The sequence below is a fragment of the Monodelphis domestica genome, chromosome 4 (genome assembly GCF_027887165.1).
Source record: "Monodelphis domestica isolate mMonDom1 chromosome 4, mMonDom1.pri, whole genome shotgun sequence".
In the NCBI taxonomy this organism is placed as follows: Eukaryota; Metazoa; Chordata; class Mammalia; order Didelphimorphia; family Didelphidae; genus Monodelphis; species Monodelphis domestica.
Window position 1 is genome coordinate 399,128,951 of NC_077230.1, and position 14,015 is coordinate 399,142,965.

At 47.4% G+C, this 14,015-nt stretch overlaps 1 protein-coding gene across 2 annotated transcripts in view; it reads left to right on the top strand.

The window, feature by feature from the left end:
• Positions 1 to 13,241, top strand: part of EXOSC10 (exosome component 10) — a 40,020-nt gene extending 26,779 nt beyond the window's left edge. Inside the window, exons 18-25 of one of the 2 annotated variants that reach the window (XM_001364160.4) lie at positions 7,919 to 8,014; positions 8,726 to 8,800; positions 9,243 to 9,327; positions 9,557 to 9,630; positions 10,110 to 10,278; positions 10,794 to 10,855; positions 11,466 to 11,542; positions 12,260 to 13,241. In XM_001364160.4, the coding sequence (XP_001364197.2) occupies positions 7,919 to 8,014; positions 8,726 to 8,800; positions 9,243 to 9,327; positions 9,557 to 9,630; positions 10,110 to 10,278; positions 10,794 to 10,855; positions 11,466 to 11,542; positions 12,260 to 12,290 (669 nt within the window). In that variant the 3' untranslated portion in view covers positions 12,291 to 13,241. Of the gene's footprint in view, positions 1 to 7,918; positions 8,015 to 8,725; positions 8,801 to 9,242; positions 9,328 to 9,556; positions 9,631 to 10,109; positions 10,279 to 10,793; positions 10,856 to 11,465 lie in introns of both variants that reach the window. The other variant, XM_056795773.1, reaches the window with a different exon arrangement.
• The last annotated feature ends 774 nt before the right edge of the window (positions 13,242 to 14,015 follow it).

Genomic DNA, 14,015 nt, shown 5'->3' on the forward strand with positions numbered 1-14,015 from the left:
CAGACCTAGCAGTGGTATTGCTGAATCAAAGGGTATGCATTCTTTTATAGCCTTTGGGGCATAATTCCAGATTGCCATCCAGAATGATTAGATCAATTCACAACTTCACCAGCACTGCATTAGTATCTGAATTTTGTGAAGCCATATTTGAACCCAAGACTTCCTATCTCCAGAGCTGGAGCTTTTTCCACTGAGCCACCTAGCTGCCCCTTCTTTGTGTCTTTTTAAAGTGTGATTGAAGTTAGTATTCCCTATTTGCCATTGCACTCTCTCCTGGGGAATATTCAAAGAACCTCAGTGCCTGCCCCCCACTTACTCCAGAGGGACCCCTATTGCAGTAACCAGAACCAGAGACGGTAAGACCTGATCAGATGGGTGCATTAAAGAAAAGGGCCCTTACATGAGAGACATTCCAAAAGACAGTGGCCTGACTTTGTGGATTGATTGAGAATTTGGGGTTGGGAATGACCACAAGCTTGAGAACCTGGATGACTGGAGGAAGAGGTACAGACCCTGGATAGTAATCCAGGAGGTAATTTCCCCTAAAGGGGAAAGGCAGTAAGGTTTTAGGAGTAAAGGAATTTGGAGATGATTGGCTAGCTCTACAGAAGAATAGACCTGAGATAATGGGAGTTATCTGCATAGAGCTGATAATTGACTCCATGGGGCAGATAAGATCACCAGGCATGATAGAGTAGGGGAAAAAAAGAGATTTGAGCAAAAGGCGGGACCTTGGGAGACACCCACAGTCCAGGGTTGAAGAACCCTCAGTCTGTCTTTGTTTACTTGTTGGATATATTTCATTGATGCTTTTTTTTTTTGCTCTCATTATTTACCAGTAAATTCTCCTTCTCCTCTCACTCCCTAGCCCTCCACAGAACCTTCTTACAACAAGTCAAAACAGTGACCATATCTGAAAATTCTCTATATCCACCCCTTGGCTACTGAGTGGCAATAGGATTGCTTTTCCTTATTGGATCAGAACTGCAAAACTTTTCAGTTAGTTGTTGTTTATTAATGGGATTGTTGTGTAGATTGTTCTCCTCTTCCTTTATTCCCACTCAAGAGAACCATTTGTCCAGGAAAACTAGCCATGTCTGTCAGCTGGGTCTGACAGTACACAATGAGGCATTCCATTTCCAGAGGCCCCCACCTCTGCAGAGAAGGAAGGGAGGTACACTTTGTTATCTCTTCTCTAAAGCCAGGCTATTACACAGTATTGAGTTTTTCTCTATTTCCATTGTTGTCATTGTGTGTATAGTCTTCCATGTTCTGATTACTTCACTTTGCATCAGTTCATGTAAGTCTCCCCATGCTTCTCTGAAGTCTTCACATTCCTTATTTTCTAAAGTTTTAACATTCATGAATTATAGCTCATATGGTCATTTTTTCAGTTGATGGACATCGACTTTGTAGTCTCTTGCAAGAAAAAAAAATGGTGCCATGTTTGCTTTTTGAGTAGCATAGTGTCATGGATAGAGAGCTGGCCCTGGAGCCAGGAAGACCTGGGTTTAGAACCAATCTCAGACCCACAGAGTCTGTGTGACCCTGGGCAGGCACTTGGCCTCAGTGCCAGGTGCCACCCTGCATGGTAGAAGTTCTTTTATCCAGGAGTTCCCTGTGCCAGTGCAGTTCCTGCCCTTGTGGTGCCTTTCTTTGACCTCTTCAGGGTGCATGCTTAGGAGATGACTAGATCAAAGATAATAGCTTGTATTTATGGAGCTATTCATCCTTCCCCCCCAAAAATAAATATGGCTATTTTAATCACTTTTTCAATGTATTTCCAAATTCATTGTCAGAATAGTTAGTCCCTGGCACAGACCCACCAATGGTTGTTGCTGGGCTTCTTTCTACAGCCCCTCCAGCTTTATATCTGCCTTTTGTCATCCTAGCCAATTTGCTGCCTGTGTGGTGAAACCTTCAAGTTGTTTTAATTTGCATTTCTGAGTATTAGGAATTTGGATTGTCTTTCATGACATTTTCTCTTTTGAGAACTTCAAATCCTTTGACTGTTTAGCCTTTGGGGAATGGCTCTTGGTTTTAGACATGTTGGTTCCCTCTGTATCTCGGTTATCACATTCTTATCATGAATGCAATCCTTTTTCTCCCTTTAAAGTTATAATTTGATCTCTCTGTTTTTCAAAAAAAAGAAGTGCTCTGGCAGCTGCCTTTCTACCATTGTTCCGTTTTCCTTCTATGATGCCATTTTCTAAGATCTTTCCAGCTGCTTGTACCAGCGAGTGTCATGCACTCTTCAGTGAACTGGTTGTTGGCTGGAAAAAACACAGGAGTTTCCCATGTGGGGAATTCCTTTCTTTATTAGCAGTCATGTGCCCATGATATAATGTCACAAAACCATTAGTTCTCTCCACTTAAAAAGGAAAAATAGTCATCAGTATTCACTGGTCTTTTAAAACAAAAACCTATCTGTTGTAATGGTTGCACTCTGGAAGTTTACCTTAAAATTTTCAGCAACCAGGTTATAGTTCATGATCCTTTTACTTTTTCAAAAACTAAAACCCATAACATTTTTCCTCCAAACACAAAACTTGGGGTTACTAAGGAAAAGCTTAAAAATTACCTTTCCTAACTGAATACCTCTACTTTTACCTTTTTTTAACTCTTACTTTTGTCTCCAAATTTGCCTTTCTCTTAGCCTTGCCTCAAACTGCTGCTTGAGAGGAAATTTGTTGGTCAGTTTAAAAACGTACAGGGTTTCCTTACCATTTGAAGCGATGCCTTTTCCCCAATATTTCTCATCATGTACCACAATTCAATGGCCAGTCAGGTCTGTAGTTGACCATCCTAAAATGAAATTTCTTTACTCCAGAACTCACACACACGCGTTTCAGAAAAACCTTGCTATTTGGAAACAATTAACAGCTTGGAAAAAAAACGTGTGATTATAGCACTCTACAAAGTTTATACCTAGAATAAAATGCATCCTATTACCAATATGAATTGGCCCTCCCCTCTGGCACAGACAGGGCTGCCCTCACACAGGCACCAACACACACACCTAAAATCTAGTTAAGCTCTGAGATTGTAGCCAGGTTGAGCTAGACTCCCTGTTGTCCAATATGCGTTGGGGCCAGACTCTGCCATCTTCTCATCTTCTCTAACCTTTCCCTGCATCAGACTCAAACCTTAAAACGGCCGTATCCTGAGGTGGATCCTCGGGCTGCCGGCTGCCCCCACCTCATTTTTGGGATCACAGACATGCTGTTACCCACGTCCAGCAGCACCCGGGTAGCTCTGGACTATGCCGCTCTCTGTGTACCCCACACACTCCTGCTTAACAATCCCTTAATTAAAGAGCGAGTCACTCCCAAATACACGAGACATGAGTCCTTCCTCCGAGAGCCAGTTACTTGGCCCCTCTGCTACCCGGGCTCCTGACTCAACCCCACACGGGCTGTGTGGGTACCTCAAGTCATGGCAGGAGGGCTCAGGTAGCCGGGACTTCGGATCTCGGTGGGACCTCCAAAATGTTGACTGGAAAAACACAGAACTATTAAATAGTTAAAATCACTCTTTAATCGAGGTCAAAAAGGGGTTCAGTGCTAGAAGACCTCCACATAGAGCTGCGCCACACACCACAGCACGAGGTCCAAGGATTGAACTCTGGCCACTGGTCACTGACCCCTGGGAGTGCCCAATGTAGGAGAATGAGGATTCCAAAGAGCCATTAAAGTTGGGGAGCTTAAATACCTTTCTAGGTAAAACCTGGGGGCCCAGGATGAGAGGGACAGTTGATTGACTTTACAATGGTAAGAAAGGATAAGGAGGAGTTCCAGCCAGGAATAACAGAGAGGGGCTGATGCTTTACAATGGGCACAAAAGGGAAAGAGCAGCCCAGGGCCTGGCCACCTTGGTAAAGGACTTTAGCTTAGGTGGAGAAACCATTGGGACAAAAGAGGTCCTTAACCTCTGATGGGATTAGCTATTTCCACCCAAACTACCAGGATGTCTATTGTTATCCTGAGACCAGTGAAGTAGGACCTTCCCTCAGGGAGAAAACTCTCCTGTGACAAGGTCAAAACCTGGGGTTTCTACCTCCCAACTAAATAAACTGGGGACTTCTAGATTCCACGCGGACTTGGTTAAATAGAAGTGTGTGATTCTGGAATCATTATAAATGATCTCACTGGGCCACCTAAAGGTGTGAACTGCTGCCCCTTCAGACAAGAAGCAGTTACTTGTCTTGGGTGTGAAGGGAGCCTCACCAGCATCCCAGGAGGCTCCAGATCTGGGTCTTTATCCTCTTCTCTCAGCATCCTGAGATGCTTTCTCTCTACGTTGAATGGCATTTTATATTTATTGTATTGGGAGATTTTTTTTTTAAACCCTCACTTTCTGTTGTAGTAAGAACTCTTAAGACAGATGGGCAAGAGCTAGGCAAATGGCATTAAGTGACTAGCATTACACAGCTAGAAAGTACCTGAGACCAGATTTGAACCCAAGTCCTCTCTTGTCTCCTGGCAGCTGCCCCTGTTGGGAGATTGCTAATGCTACTTCTGCTTCAGTTTCCAAAGTTTCAAGTGGAAGACCTTTATTAATTAAAGCTTCAGCATTCTTTGTGAAAGAACACCAGTGTTTAGTCATTGGTATTTCCTCACCAAGGGTTTGGACCCGGATGATGACATTAGCAGAAGATTCCAGAGATCGTTGGACTTTTGGAGCTAGAGTAACTGTGTATTCATCTTTGAATGCCTTCTGTAGCCCACACACCATCTTGGCACAGCAGTGCCAGCAGGCCTTGGCCCTTTCTTTGGGATCTTTGTCTTTAAAAACGTGATTTCACATGACTTGCTTAGATGCTTATTCATGTCCCAGGACTGCCAGCAGCCTGTCCACAGCAGCCACACTGGATTTTGGGTTAAGGGAAACAGCTAGTAAATGTCTGAGGCCAGATTTGAACCCAGGAAGACTCATCTTCCTGCCTCCAGGCCTGGAACACTATCCACTGCACCACCTCGCTGTCCCAGGAGAGCACTCCACAAATATCATTCCATTTGATTCTCACAACACCTCTGTAAGGTCAGTGCAATTATTATCTCCATTTAGAATGGAGGAAACAGTGCTCTCTCTACTTTACCTCCTCCTTGGAAGGCTCAGTGTTGCCAAATAGGTAAGGAGGGTATCTAGGCTGGTTTTCCTGGATAGGTTCATTCCACCTTTTGCTTCTCTTTTGTAATCTTGCACAACCCAGATTAGTGTTTATTGATATTATCAATTGTTCCTGCCTGGCTCCTCGCAGACACTGAACTTGGTGATTGCATTTCTGAGTGAGTGCCACTCTTTCCCTCTCTCTTGGATTCCTGTCAGGTCAGCTACTTGCATTCTACTCTCTTTCCAATATTTCCAGGCATTCTTTTGGATGATTTTCTGGCATACGGTATCGAGAGTCCTTGTTTCTTTGTATTTTTCTAGAAGACCAGTAACTAAAATTGGGTCCCATTGCTCTGGTTTGTAGGGCTCACAGAGCCCTACAAGGCTCATCCCTCTTGGATTTTGCTTTTCGTTTTTCCATCTCTCATTTTCTTTGTTTTGCCTAGTCCACTTGGCCCCTCAATCAATGAATGAAGCATTTAGTCATCACTTGCTGTGTGCAAAGCATTCTGAGAATAAAAGAATAAGACAGCCCCTCCTCTCTAAAGGGGAAGACAACACATGGATGATTCACACTGCAAGTCATATGGAAACATCCCCTGGTCCTCAGGGTGAAGGGGCAAAGTCCGTGTTGATGCCTCTTTTTTAATGTCATTTCCACTGAAAAAAATCACATTGCTTTCTGATGTTGAACCATGTGGCAGGGCTACACAAGAGCTTTCTGTTCTGGGTCTTCAGTAGTTGGGGCTAGTGCCTGTAGGACAGTTGCCAAGCTGCCTCTCCCTGCCATCATCCTGGCTGAGGGCAGAGGACTGGAAACATTGCTCTTCCCAAGGCTTTTAGGTTCTTCTAATTCCTGGGTAGTCCCCATTAGGGTCTGAGGGGAGACAGTGGTCATTGCAGTAGAAGTGGCTTGACTTGCCTGGCCCATGCTGCCTCCCGCCTCTCCCTCAGGGTGCCCTGCTGCCTCAGGCAGCCCAGCTTTTGGCAGTTCACCTTTTTGTCCATTTGAGGTTCTTCAGTCAGTTAGCATGTTTGTCATTTTGAATTCTTCTTCCGTGAGCTTATTTCTTATCTCCTGTTGGGATTCTCTCTTTCTGGAATATCTTGGGTATGTCCCTTCTCTCTAGTGTTTTAAAGTTCTTCCTCCAGTCTTATTTGTCCTTCTGGAGATCTTTTCCTCACTTTTCCCACTGCGCGATTCTGGGGCCTTTGGGAAGCTTTGTGCTTACTTATTTATTTTTCTGTTAATTTTCCTAGGGAGAATTATTTCTCCCATTTCCCTCCTTGGGGGTGGGGGTTATTTTTTTCTTTTTTTTTTAAAAAACCCTTACCTTCCATCTTGGAGTCAGTACTGTGTATTGGCTCCAAGGCAGAAGAGTGGTAAGGGCTAGGCAATGGGGGTCAAGTGACTTGCCCAGGGTCACACAACTGGGGAGTGTCTGAGGCCAGATTTGAACCCAGGACCTCCCATCTCTAGGCCTGGCTCTCAATCCACTGAGGTACCCAGCTGCCCCCAGGGGTTAGTCTTTTATTGGACATATTTGTCATTATTTTGACCTGTGTTACCAAGGAATAAGGCTTAGTTAAAAAGGACCTCACTCATCCACCCACCCCCAACCTTTCTCCCTCTCCCCTTGCTACCACCCATTTAGGCACCAAATCCTTTCAGTTCTATCTCCTGGAATCCATCTTATCTCTTGCCTCCTTCTCATTCTTACTGCCTGCCCCCCTCCCATCTCAGGTCTTCATTGTTTCATATCTGGGTTATTATTTCAGGGGTTTCCTAGAAGGTCTCTTTGCTCTTTTGGTCTTTCCTAAACACTGTTGCTACATTCAGTTAATTGGCCTAAGGCCAGTTCTGATCACATGATCTTCATGCAAAAACTCTTCCCGTGGCTTCCCCTGGCCCTCCAAGGTCTTTTATTTGTCACTCAAAGATTCCCAAGCCAAGCCGCCTTTTCAGCTCTGCTCAGTTCCTGCTGAACATGCTGCTGAGGTTTCTTACCTACTTGTGCTACAACTCTGGAAGCCCTCTGCCATCCTTTCAGACCCAGACCAAATGCTGCCTGAGAGCCCCAAACCCTCCCAGCCCTGGACTGCCTCAAAGCCAGCTGGGCCAGCTGCAGCCTGGCTAATCAGTTAGTGGAATCCACATAGATAAGGGGACCATAGTGAATATCAGTCCCCTCCTTGACCAGATTATTCCCAAAGCCCTGGCACTGGATAAGTGCTTCCCTCCTTGCAGGCCGGGCACATAGATCACTAGATAATTGAGGCACAATAGATGGAGTATGGGCCTTGGACACAAGAATGGCCAAAACAAAATCCTGCCTTGGACACTTCCAAGCCTTCATCTCAAAGCCTGAGTTTCCTCATTTGTAATATAGGGTGATACGAGTACCTACTTCCCAGAGTTGTTGTGAAAAGTCCTTTGCAAACCTGGCAGTGTTGTGTCAGTGCAAACATTATCAGCATGGCTTTGATGTTGCCACTTGTAAAAGTCATTCAGTTCATTCACCAAGCATTTACTGGATAGCTGCCTCCTGCTAGGCTGGCAGATAAGTAAGAGATGCCCTTAAGGAAAGGGAAGAAGGATTTTCTTTGTTGGTTTCTGCTTTATTTCCAAATTTGCCCAGTCCTTCCCTGAAGTTTTTGTTGTTATTTTTATGATTTGACCCTCTAGTCAAGTGTTATGTGATAGCTGATTGCCCAACAGCTCTCTGGCAGTGACACCGGGACCAGTTTTTCTTCCTCTGAGGCTTCTAATCACTCTCTCACTCCCTCTCTTTCTTAATGTCCCCAGGAGCCTAGTGCTGGTGAAGAGAATGAAGGGAGGCTGACTGCTGCCCAGAAGAAGGCCCAGAGCATCATGGAGTCCTTTGAAAATCCATTCAGGATGGTGAGTGGCAGCTGTGCTGCCTCTGCTGACCATGTGCTGCAGCTGGGGCTCCTTTGAATATGAGGGTGTGTACAACCAGTGTAGAAAAAATGTATTAGCCGAGACACAAAAAGCAAAAACCAAGTCTCCAAGCCAAAAAGAAATAGGTTTATTGAGAGAGGGGCGGTCTCACAATAAGCTGGGCTCTGGCTAGGAACCAAAGGCCTCAAGCCTTGTGGGCAGCCTCCTTATATAGCCCAAACTCGTGCTAAAGTTACAGTAATCTTCAGAGATATTTAAACTTACTTCTTACCCAATAATCATATAAAATCAACAAAAACCCAGAATAAAGGAGAACTGAAGAAAAAATCAGATAACGCATGGGTGGGAAGAAAAACTTCACATAATACAGCATGTGTGTGGATAAGTATCAGAAAACTTCAGATAATTCTGCATGCTCTATGATCTTTTTTTAGAAATGATTATTTTTCAGAAATGATTCAGTACTTAAAATTGAATACTTGTTCAATTCCAAAATGACTGAATTGCAAAAAATACTTCAGAAAGAATCATATATTTATTAATGGTGTAATGGGGAGAGGGGAGGTGTGGTAAGGGGATTTCACAGTCACACCAGTGGGTAGCTTCACTTGGGGTCTCCCAAAATAGAACCCGCCACAGTGTGGGCCTTGCCTAATCTGGTGTTTAATGGAACATTCTTGGTTTTCCCAGTATCTGCCCTCAGAAGAGAACCACGCTTATGTCTCACAATCAGCAAAGTTTGACCCAATGTCGAAAATCTATGAAGTAAGTTTTCCTGCCGAATTTTATAGGGTCCCAATTCCTGTGGGCAGTTTGTGTTTTGGATCCTTTGGGTCTGATTTCTTTTTGGAGGTCCCACTGTCTGAATACTGCTTTGCAGTAATCACGTTAGATTAAGCCTCTTAATAATAATGCCTTACATTTGTAGAGCCCTTAATACTTTTTAAAGCACTTTATCTTGTTTGATCCTCACTGAGGGATGGATACGGACCCAAGGGGTCTTCCCCAGATCCAGCTCATCAGTCTGCAGGAGGCTATGGAGCCATTAGTGTTTGTTTGGTTTTTAGGCTTTCCGGCTCCCTGTGGAGCATGCTTTTCCCAAATCTGAATCCTACCTTGTGTTCTATTTGTCTGTGTGGCCTCTCTCTGGTGTACTCAAATACAAGGCATTTTCAAATGCTGTGGTTCCTTTGCTTTTCAATTGTAGATCAGCAATCGTTGGAAGCTGGCAAGCCAGGTACAGATTAAAAAAGAAGCCCAGGAAGCACTAAGAAAAAAAGCTGAGCAGACAGGTAACTCCCAGTCATCCTGGGGAACCATTTGGAGAGCCCTCTTTCACACCAGCATTGTTGCCCAGGGACCCCTGGACTGTTAAGGGCCAGAGCAAGAAATGGATCTTGGATCTCCCTTGGTTCAGAGCCCAGGGTACTGCCCATGACCAGCCAGGGGGCATGGAGAGGATATAGTGTGGCCTGCTCTGTGGATCTTCCGGGAGAATATCTTTAGCTGCTTGTCTTACAGCTGCCCGGGAACAGGCCAAGGAAGAATATAAAGCAGCCACCCAGCAGGTCATCTCAGTCCGGCAGCAAGCTGTGGTAAGCCTCCACTTCTGGTGTTGCTCCTTTTAAGAACATAAACATGGTCTGGAAACGATTAGGGCCTGGTGATAAATGGGGAGTGAGATGCTGTTTTCCACCCTCAGCTTTCCTTTTCACTTGGTCAGGGCAGCAGTTCACTTCCTGATTGCCCTTGTTCGGATTCTTCCTGTTCAAGGGACACAGAAGCAGGCATCGAAACCTTCTTCCATCTAGTATTCTATTAGACTGGTATTCCTTTCTCCCCGTCCCATGTAGTTTTCGATGATTTCCTCGGCTTTCTTTCAAGTGGCCCGGGTGCTACTTCTTCCAGTAAGATCATTGAGGCCTTGCTTGGCAGGACCCCATCTTCTCAGGTCACCCAAGTCACTTATTCTTTTCCCAGAAATGGATCTAGAACAGGTTGGCAAACGGGGAAAAGAATCCTAGAGCTTCCTTTCTGCACTAACTTTTCTCCATGGACTTGTGAAATTATGCAGCTAGAAAATGCTACTAAGAAGAGGGAGAGAATGGGGAGCGAGCCAGAGACCCCAGAGCCAAAACAAGAGAAGAAAAGGCTCAAAGCATCCCAGCCTCCCCAAGAGCAGGAGCCGCCTAAGGAGTTCACCCCCTACGACTACAGCAAGTCGGACTTCAAAGCCTTTTCTGGTAAGGACTGACTCTTTCTGCAGGGAGTGCCTGAGCCCAGGCAGACAAGAGAACCTCGGCTCAGGCTCAGAGAAAGACCTGCTTGTGTCCAGCGTGTCATAATGCTCAGGAAGTCTTAGAATAATACAACAAAATGCAAATCTGTAACAGAGGCAACGTGGTGAGTCTAGGCCCAGTCGAGCATTGCTGGGGATCCTCGGTGCCCTAGAGCATTTGACAAGGAGGCTCCCCTATTTTGATTCAGGACGGAGCACCCCTGCAGGCGGTGAGATTTGGAGCCACAGGGGAGCCCCCGGACTCCAAGCACCTCATGACAGTCGTCTGTCCTCAGCTCCAAAGTCTAGCAGGGCAGGCAGGCCCCATCCCTCTAGCGGCCAGGGCTGCGATCCCTCGTCTTCCCCTGTGGGGAGCACGGCTGCCAGGGGACAGAGCTGCCCTCTCCGCCAGTTTGCTGCTTGTCCATTGGGGAGAGAGCAGATACAGCGGCCAGCCGATGACCTTTCCTCCTCTTTCAGGAAACAGCAAAGCCAAGCAGTCGGCTCAGTTTGATCCAAATAAGCAGGACCCGCCTGGCAAGGTAAGGAGCCTCTGGGGGCTTGTCGGTGTTCACAGCGCTCCCCTGCCTGTGTGTCCGGGTGAGGACTCGGGCACGATGCTTGCCAGCCATTCCCATAATAAAGGAAGTGTTAAAGAGAGGATGGATTGTTCTGTATTCTGCTACCATGGGAACTAGAGCTTTTGGCAAGACTGAGAGCAGAGCCAGCCCGTGCCACAGGGCAGGCACAGCTAGCCAGGGGAGGAGACGCAGGGGGCAAAGCCTTGGGTTCGGAGGAGGCCCTCCCCTGCTCATCAGCATCTCCTCTCTCCAAGGCGCCGGCATACAAGGCACGAGGGAGGCGTTGAAGTCTAGATAGAATTCCTTTTTTTAATCCTTCACCTTCCATCTTAGAATCAAGACTGTATTAGCAGTCAGGGCTAGGCAATGGGGGTCAAGTGACTTGCCCAGGGTCACCCAGCTGAGTGCAGATTTGAACCCAGGACCTCTCGTCTCCAGACCTGGCTCTCTATTTGCTGAGCCACCCAGCTGCCCCAATTGGAATTACTTCTTGGCATTGACATTTGAACCCAAATACAATTTCCTTGAAGTGTGAAGTTACTTGAGCGGTATGGCACCCTTATCTTTTCAGAAATGTGCTACAGTGGGCAAACCGAAGCAGCCAGCAGGGAACAGGAGCAAGTCTTTCGTGACTGGAAAATCAGAGAGGTGCGTTGGTGTGGGGGCCTGGAACAAGGACCCCCTGGGTGAAAAGGGATGCCCAGGAAAAGGCCAAGCTCCCCCGAGAGTGTGGGGGCCTCTGAAACAGGAGTATTAGCGGAACTCACCGAGCCTCTGCCGATGGCTCCCTGTCCGGTGTCCAGCCCAGGACCCAGCACACAGCGGGTGCCTCCTGATGCTTCCGGGCTCGGATCCAGAAAGGTGAAGGAGCTGCCCAGGGGGCGCCTCATTGGCTCTGGCTCCTGGTCACCGGGCCCTGGTTGCTCTGGGGCGCCTCTTGGAGCTTTGAGAGGCTGCAGGCTGTGGTTGGCAGAGGAGGGGGTTTTCTGTAGCATGGTATGCCTGTGTATTTGTATGGGGGCGGGGAGGGGGGGTGATGACAGCCCAGGACTCTGGTGCTGAGAAAGGAAATGCTGAAGGCCCTCGGTGCCTGAGGGGAAAGAAATGACCAGTAGGGTTTAGTCCCCGGAGGACGGTTTAGTTTTCTAGCAGCCTCTCGGCCTTGGGGGTGCCTTGGCCCAGCTGAGCCCGTCCCTTATGTGGCACCTCAACACCAGAAGGGTCAGTAAGTGCCTCCTGGGGGCATTTCCTCCTCTCTGTCTCTGATAGGGTTGGGGCTTCCTGACGTTGGGGTGCAGCCTCTTCATGGGCACAAAGCCCCAAAGAGAAAAAGTAAACTTTTCTGTTTCCACATGTTCTCTGCAGAGGTTTCAGGTACAGCTGGCCTAAGAGATAGTGTCTGTGGCCCAGAGGAGAGGAGAGGAGCGCCTGGGAGAGGACCAGGGGAGAGCTGCAAGCAGGTCCCGGAGGGCTCTGTTCTGTGTGGGCCTCTTGTTGAAACATTAAACAAAGAATTCTTACTGGAAGGAAGCCAGGTCTTCTCCTTTCATTGTCAGCAGAGACTCTTGGAAGCTATCTGTCACGGACGTAGTGGCGATGGCCAGACCCGCAGCACCCAGCACGCTTTGCTGCCTGGGAGGAGGGTGGGGGCCCTCACCGAGCCACTGCCGGGCCATTGAGGCGGTCGGGGCGCCTGCCACGGGAAGCCCCTCCTCTCTTCTCAGGCTTCCTCACCCCGGGGTTCTCAGGCAAATAAGGCCAACGAGTGACCCGCACCGCTGCCAGCGATAGCATAGGGGCTCGGGAGATGCCTGTGGCGGCCCCCTCCCGCCCCGAGCCTGCCTTGGCACAGGGCCCTCCTCACCCTGATCCAGGAGACCCGGCGTGGGGGCCTATTTCCCAGCCTGACGCTCAGGATACATTGTTACTCCGAAGCTGAACAGTGCTGCGGCTTCCCAGCAGCCTTTAGTGGAGAGGGAGGGAGGCCCTGCCGGTGGTCCCACAGCTGGCTCGGGCTGCTTCTGCCGACTCAGCAGCCCTCACCTTGCAGAAGCTTCCTGAATGGTTGGATTCCCTGGGCACAATCTGCCCACTCTTCTGTCAGACCTGAATCATGTACGGCATGCTTTTGTACCCGTTTTTCTAAGTAAAGATGGACGGGCGATGAGCCCGGGCCCTGCTCTCACCCAACCCCTGGTTTTCCTGGCTCCCACAGACCCTGAACCTGTTGTAACTGACTGTCTGAAGTGCTGGGCTAGCACTGGCTACTCAGCTGGCCCACGGTGCTTGGACTAGTAGCTGGAACCACATTGGTGCCATCATTTAATAAAACGCTTTTTAAAGTAAACTAATCTCATTGCTAAATCAAAGCTTACCTTCTGGAGTATGGGGAATTGGGATCACCTTTCAGTCTTAAAACCTTATTTTCTTGTCTTTAAAGGACAGAATTGACTACACATGACTTTATACTCATGCGATACAGTCTGGTTGATAATGCTGGGGCTGGGGGGGGAGGGGTAAAAAGGGGAGGAAAAAAATGGCCCTACCAGGAAGGAGCCTTCCAGAAACAACTCGATAGGAAACTGACATGAGCTCTGCCAGCCTAGACTTCCCACAAGCTGGGAGGGGTTTGGTGTATGGAGGGTAATTAGCATTTAATATTCTGTAATTAACATGCTTAATGTAATTCAAGGTCTGAGGAGTTATTTGACATTTTCATAACGGCAGAAAGCATATTCACACCCAGAGAGCAGAGCAAAGCCCCGTTTATCAAAGAATATGCCAGTCTCTTCTGGGTGTTGAATATGTATGTATGTATTTTGCCTCTTCCAGAATACTGGTGGTAAAATTAGAAACGCTCATTTAGGGGACTTGAGCATCATTTCAATTCCAAAGCAAAACAGCATTTTCCTCTTATTACTGTCACATCCCCAGCAGTGTGTTAAGCTCTCAACGAATCTAAACCGGTGGAGGTGGGAGGAGGGAAAAGTGGGCTGAATTTATCTTCCAATTAGGTTCCGTTGAAGTTGGGTTGCTATGATTATATGTTTAAAGAAGATCGAGGTCGAGAGCTCCCAGGGAGCCCCCATATCTGTTAAAATCGTTCGGGCTGCCCGTTCTC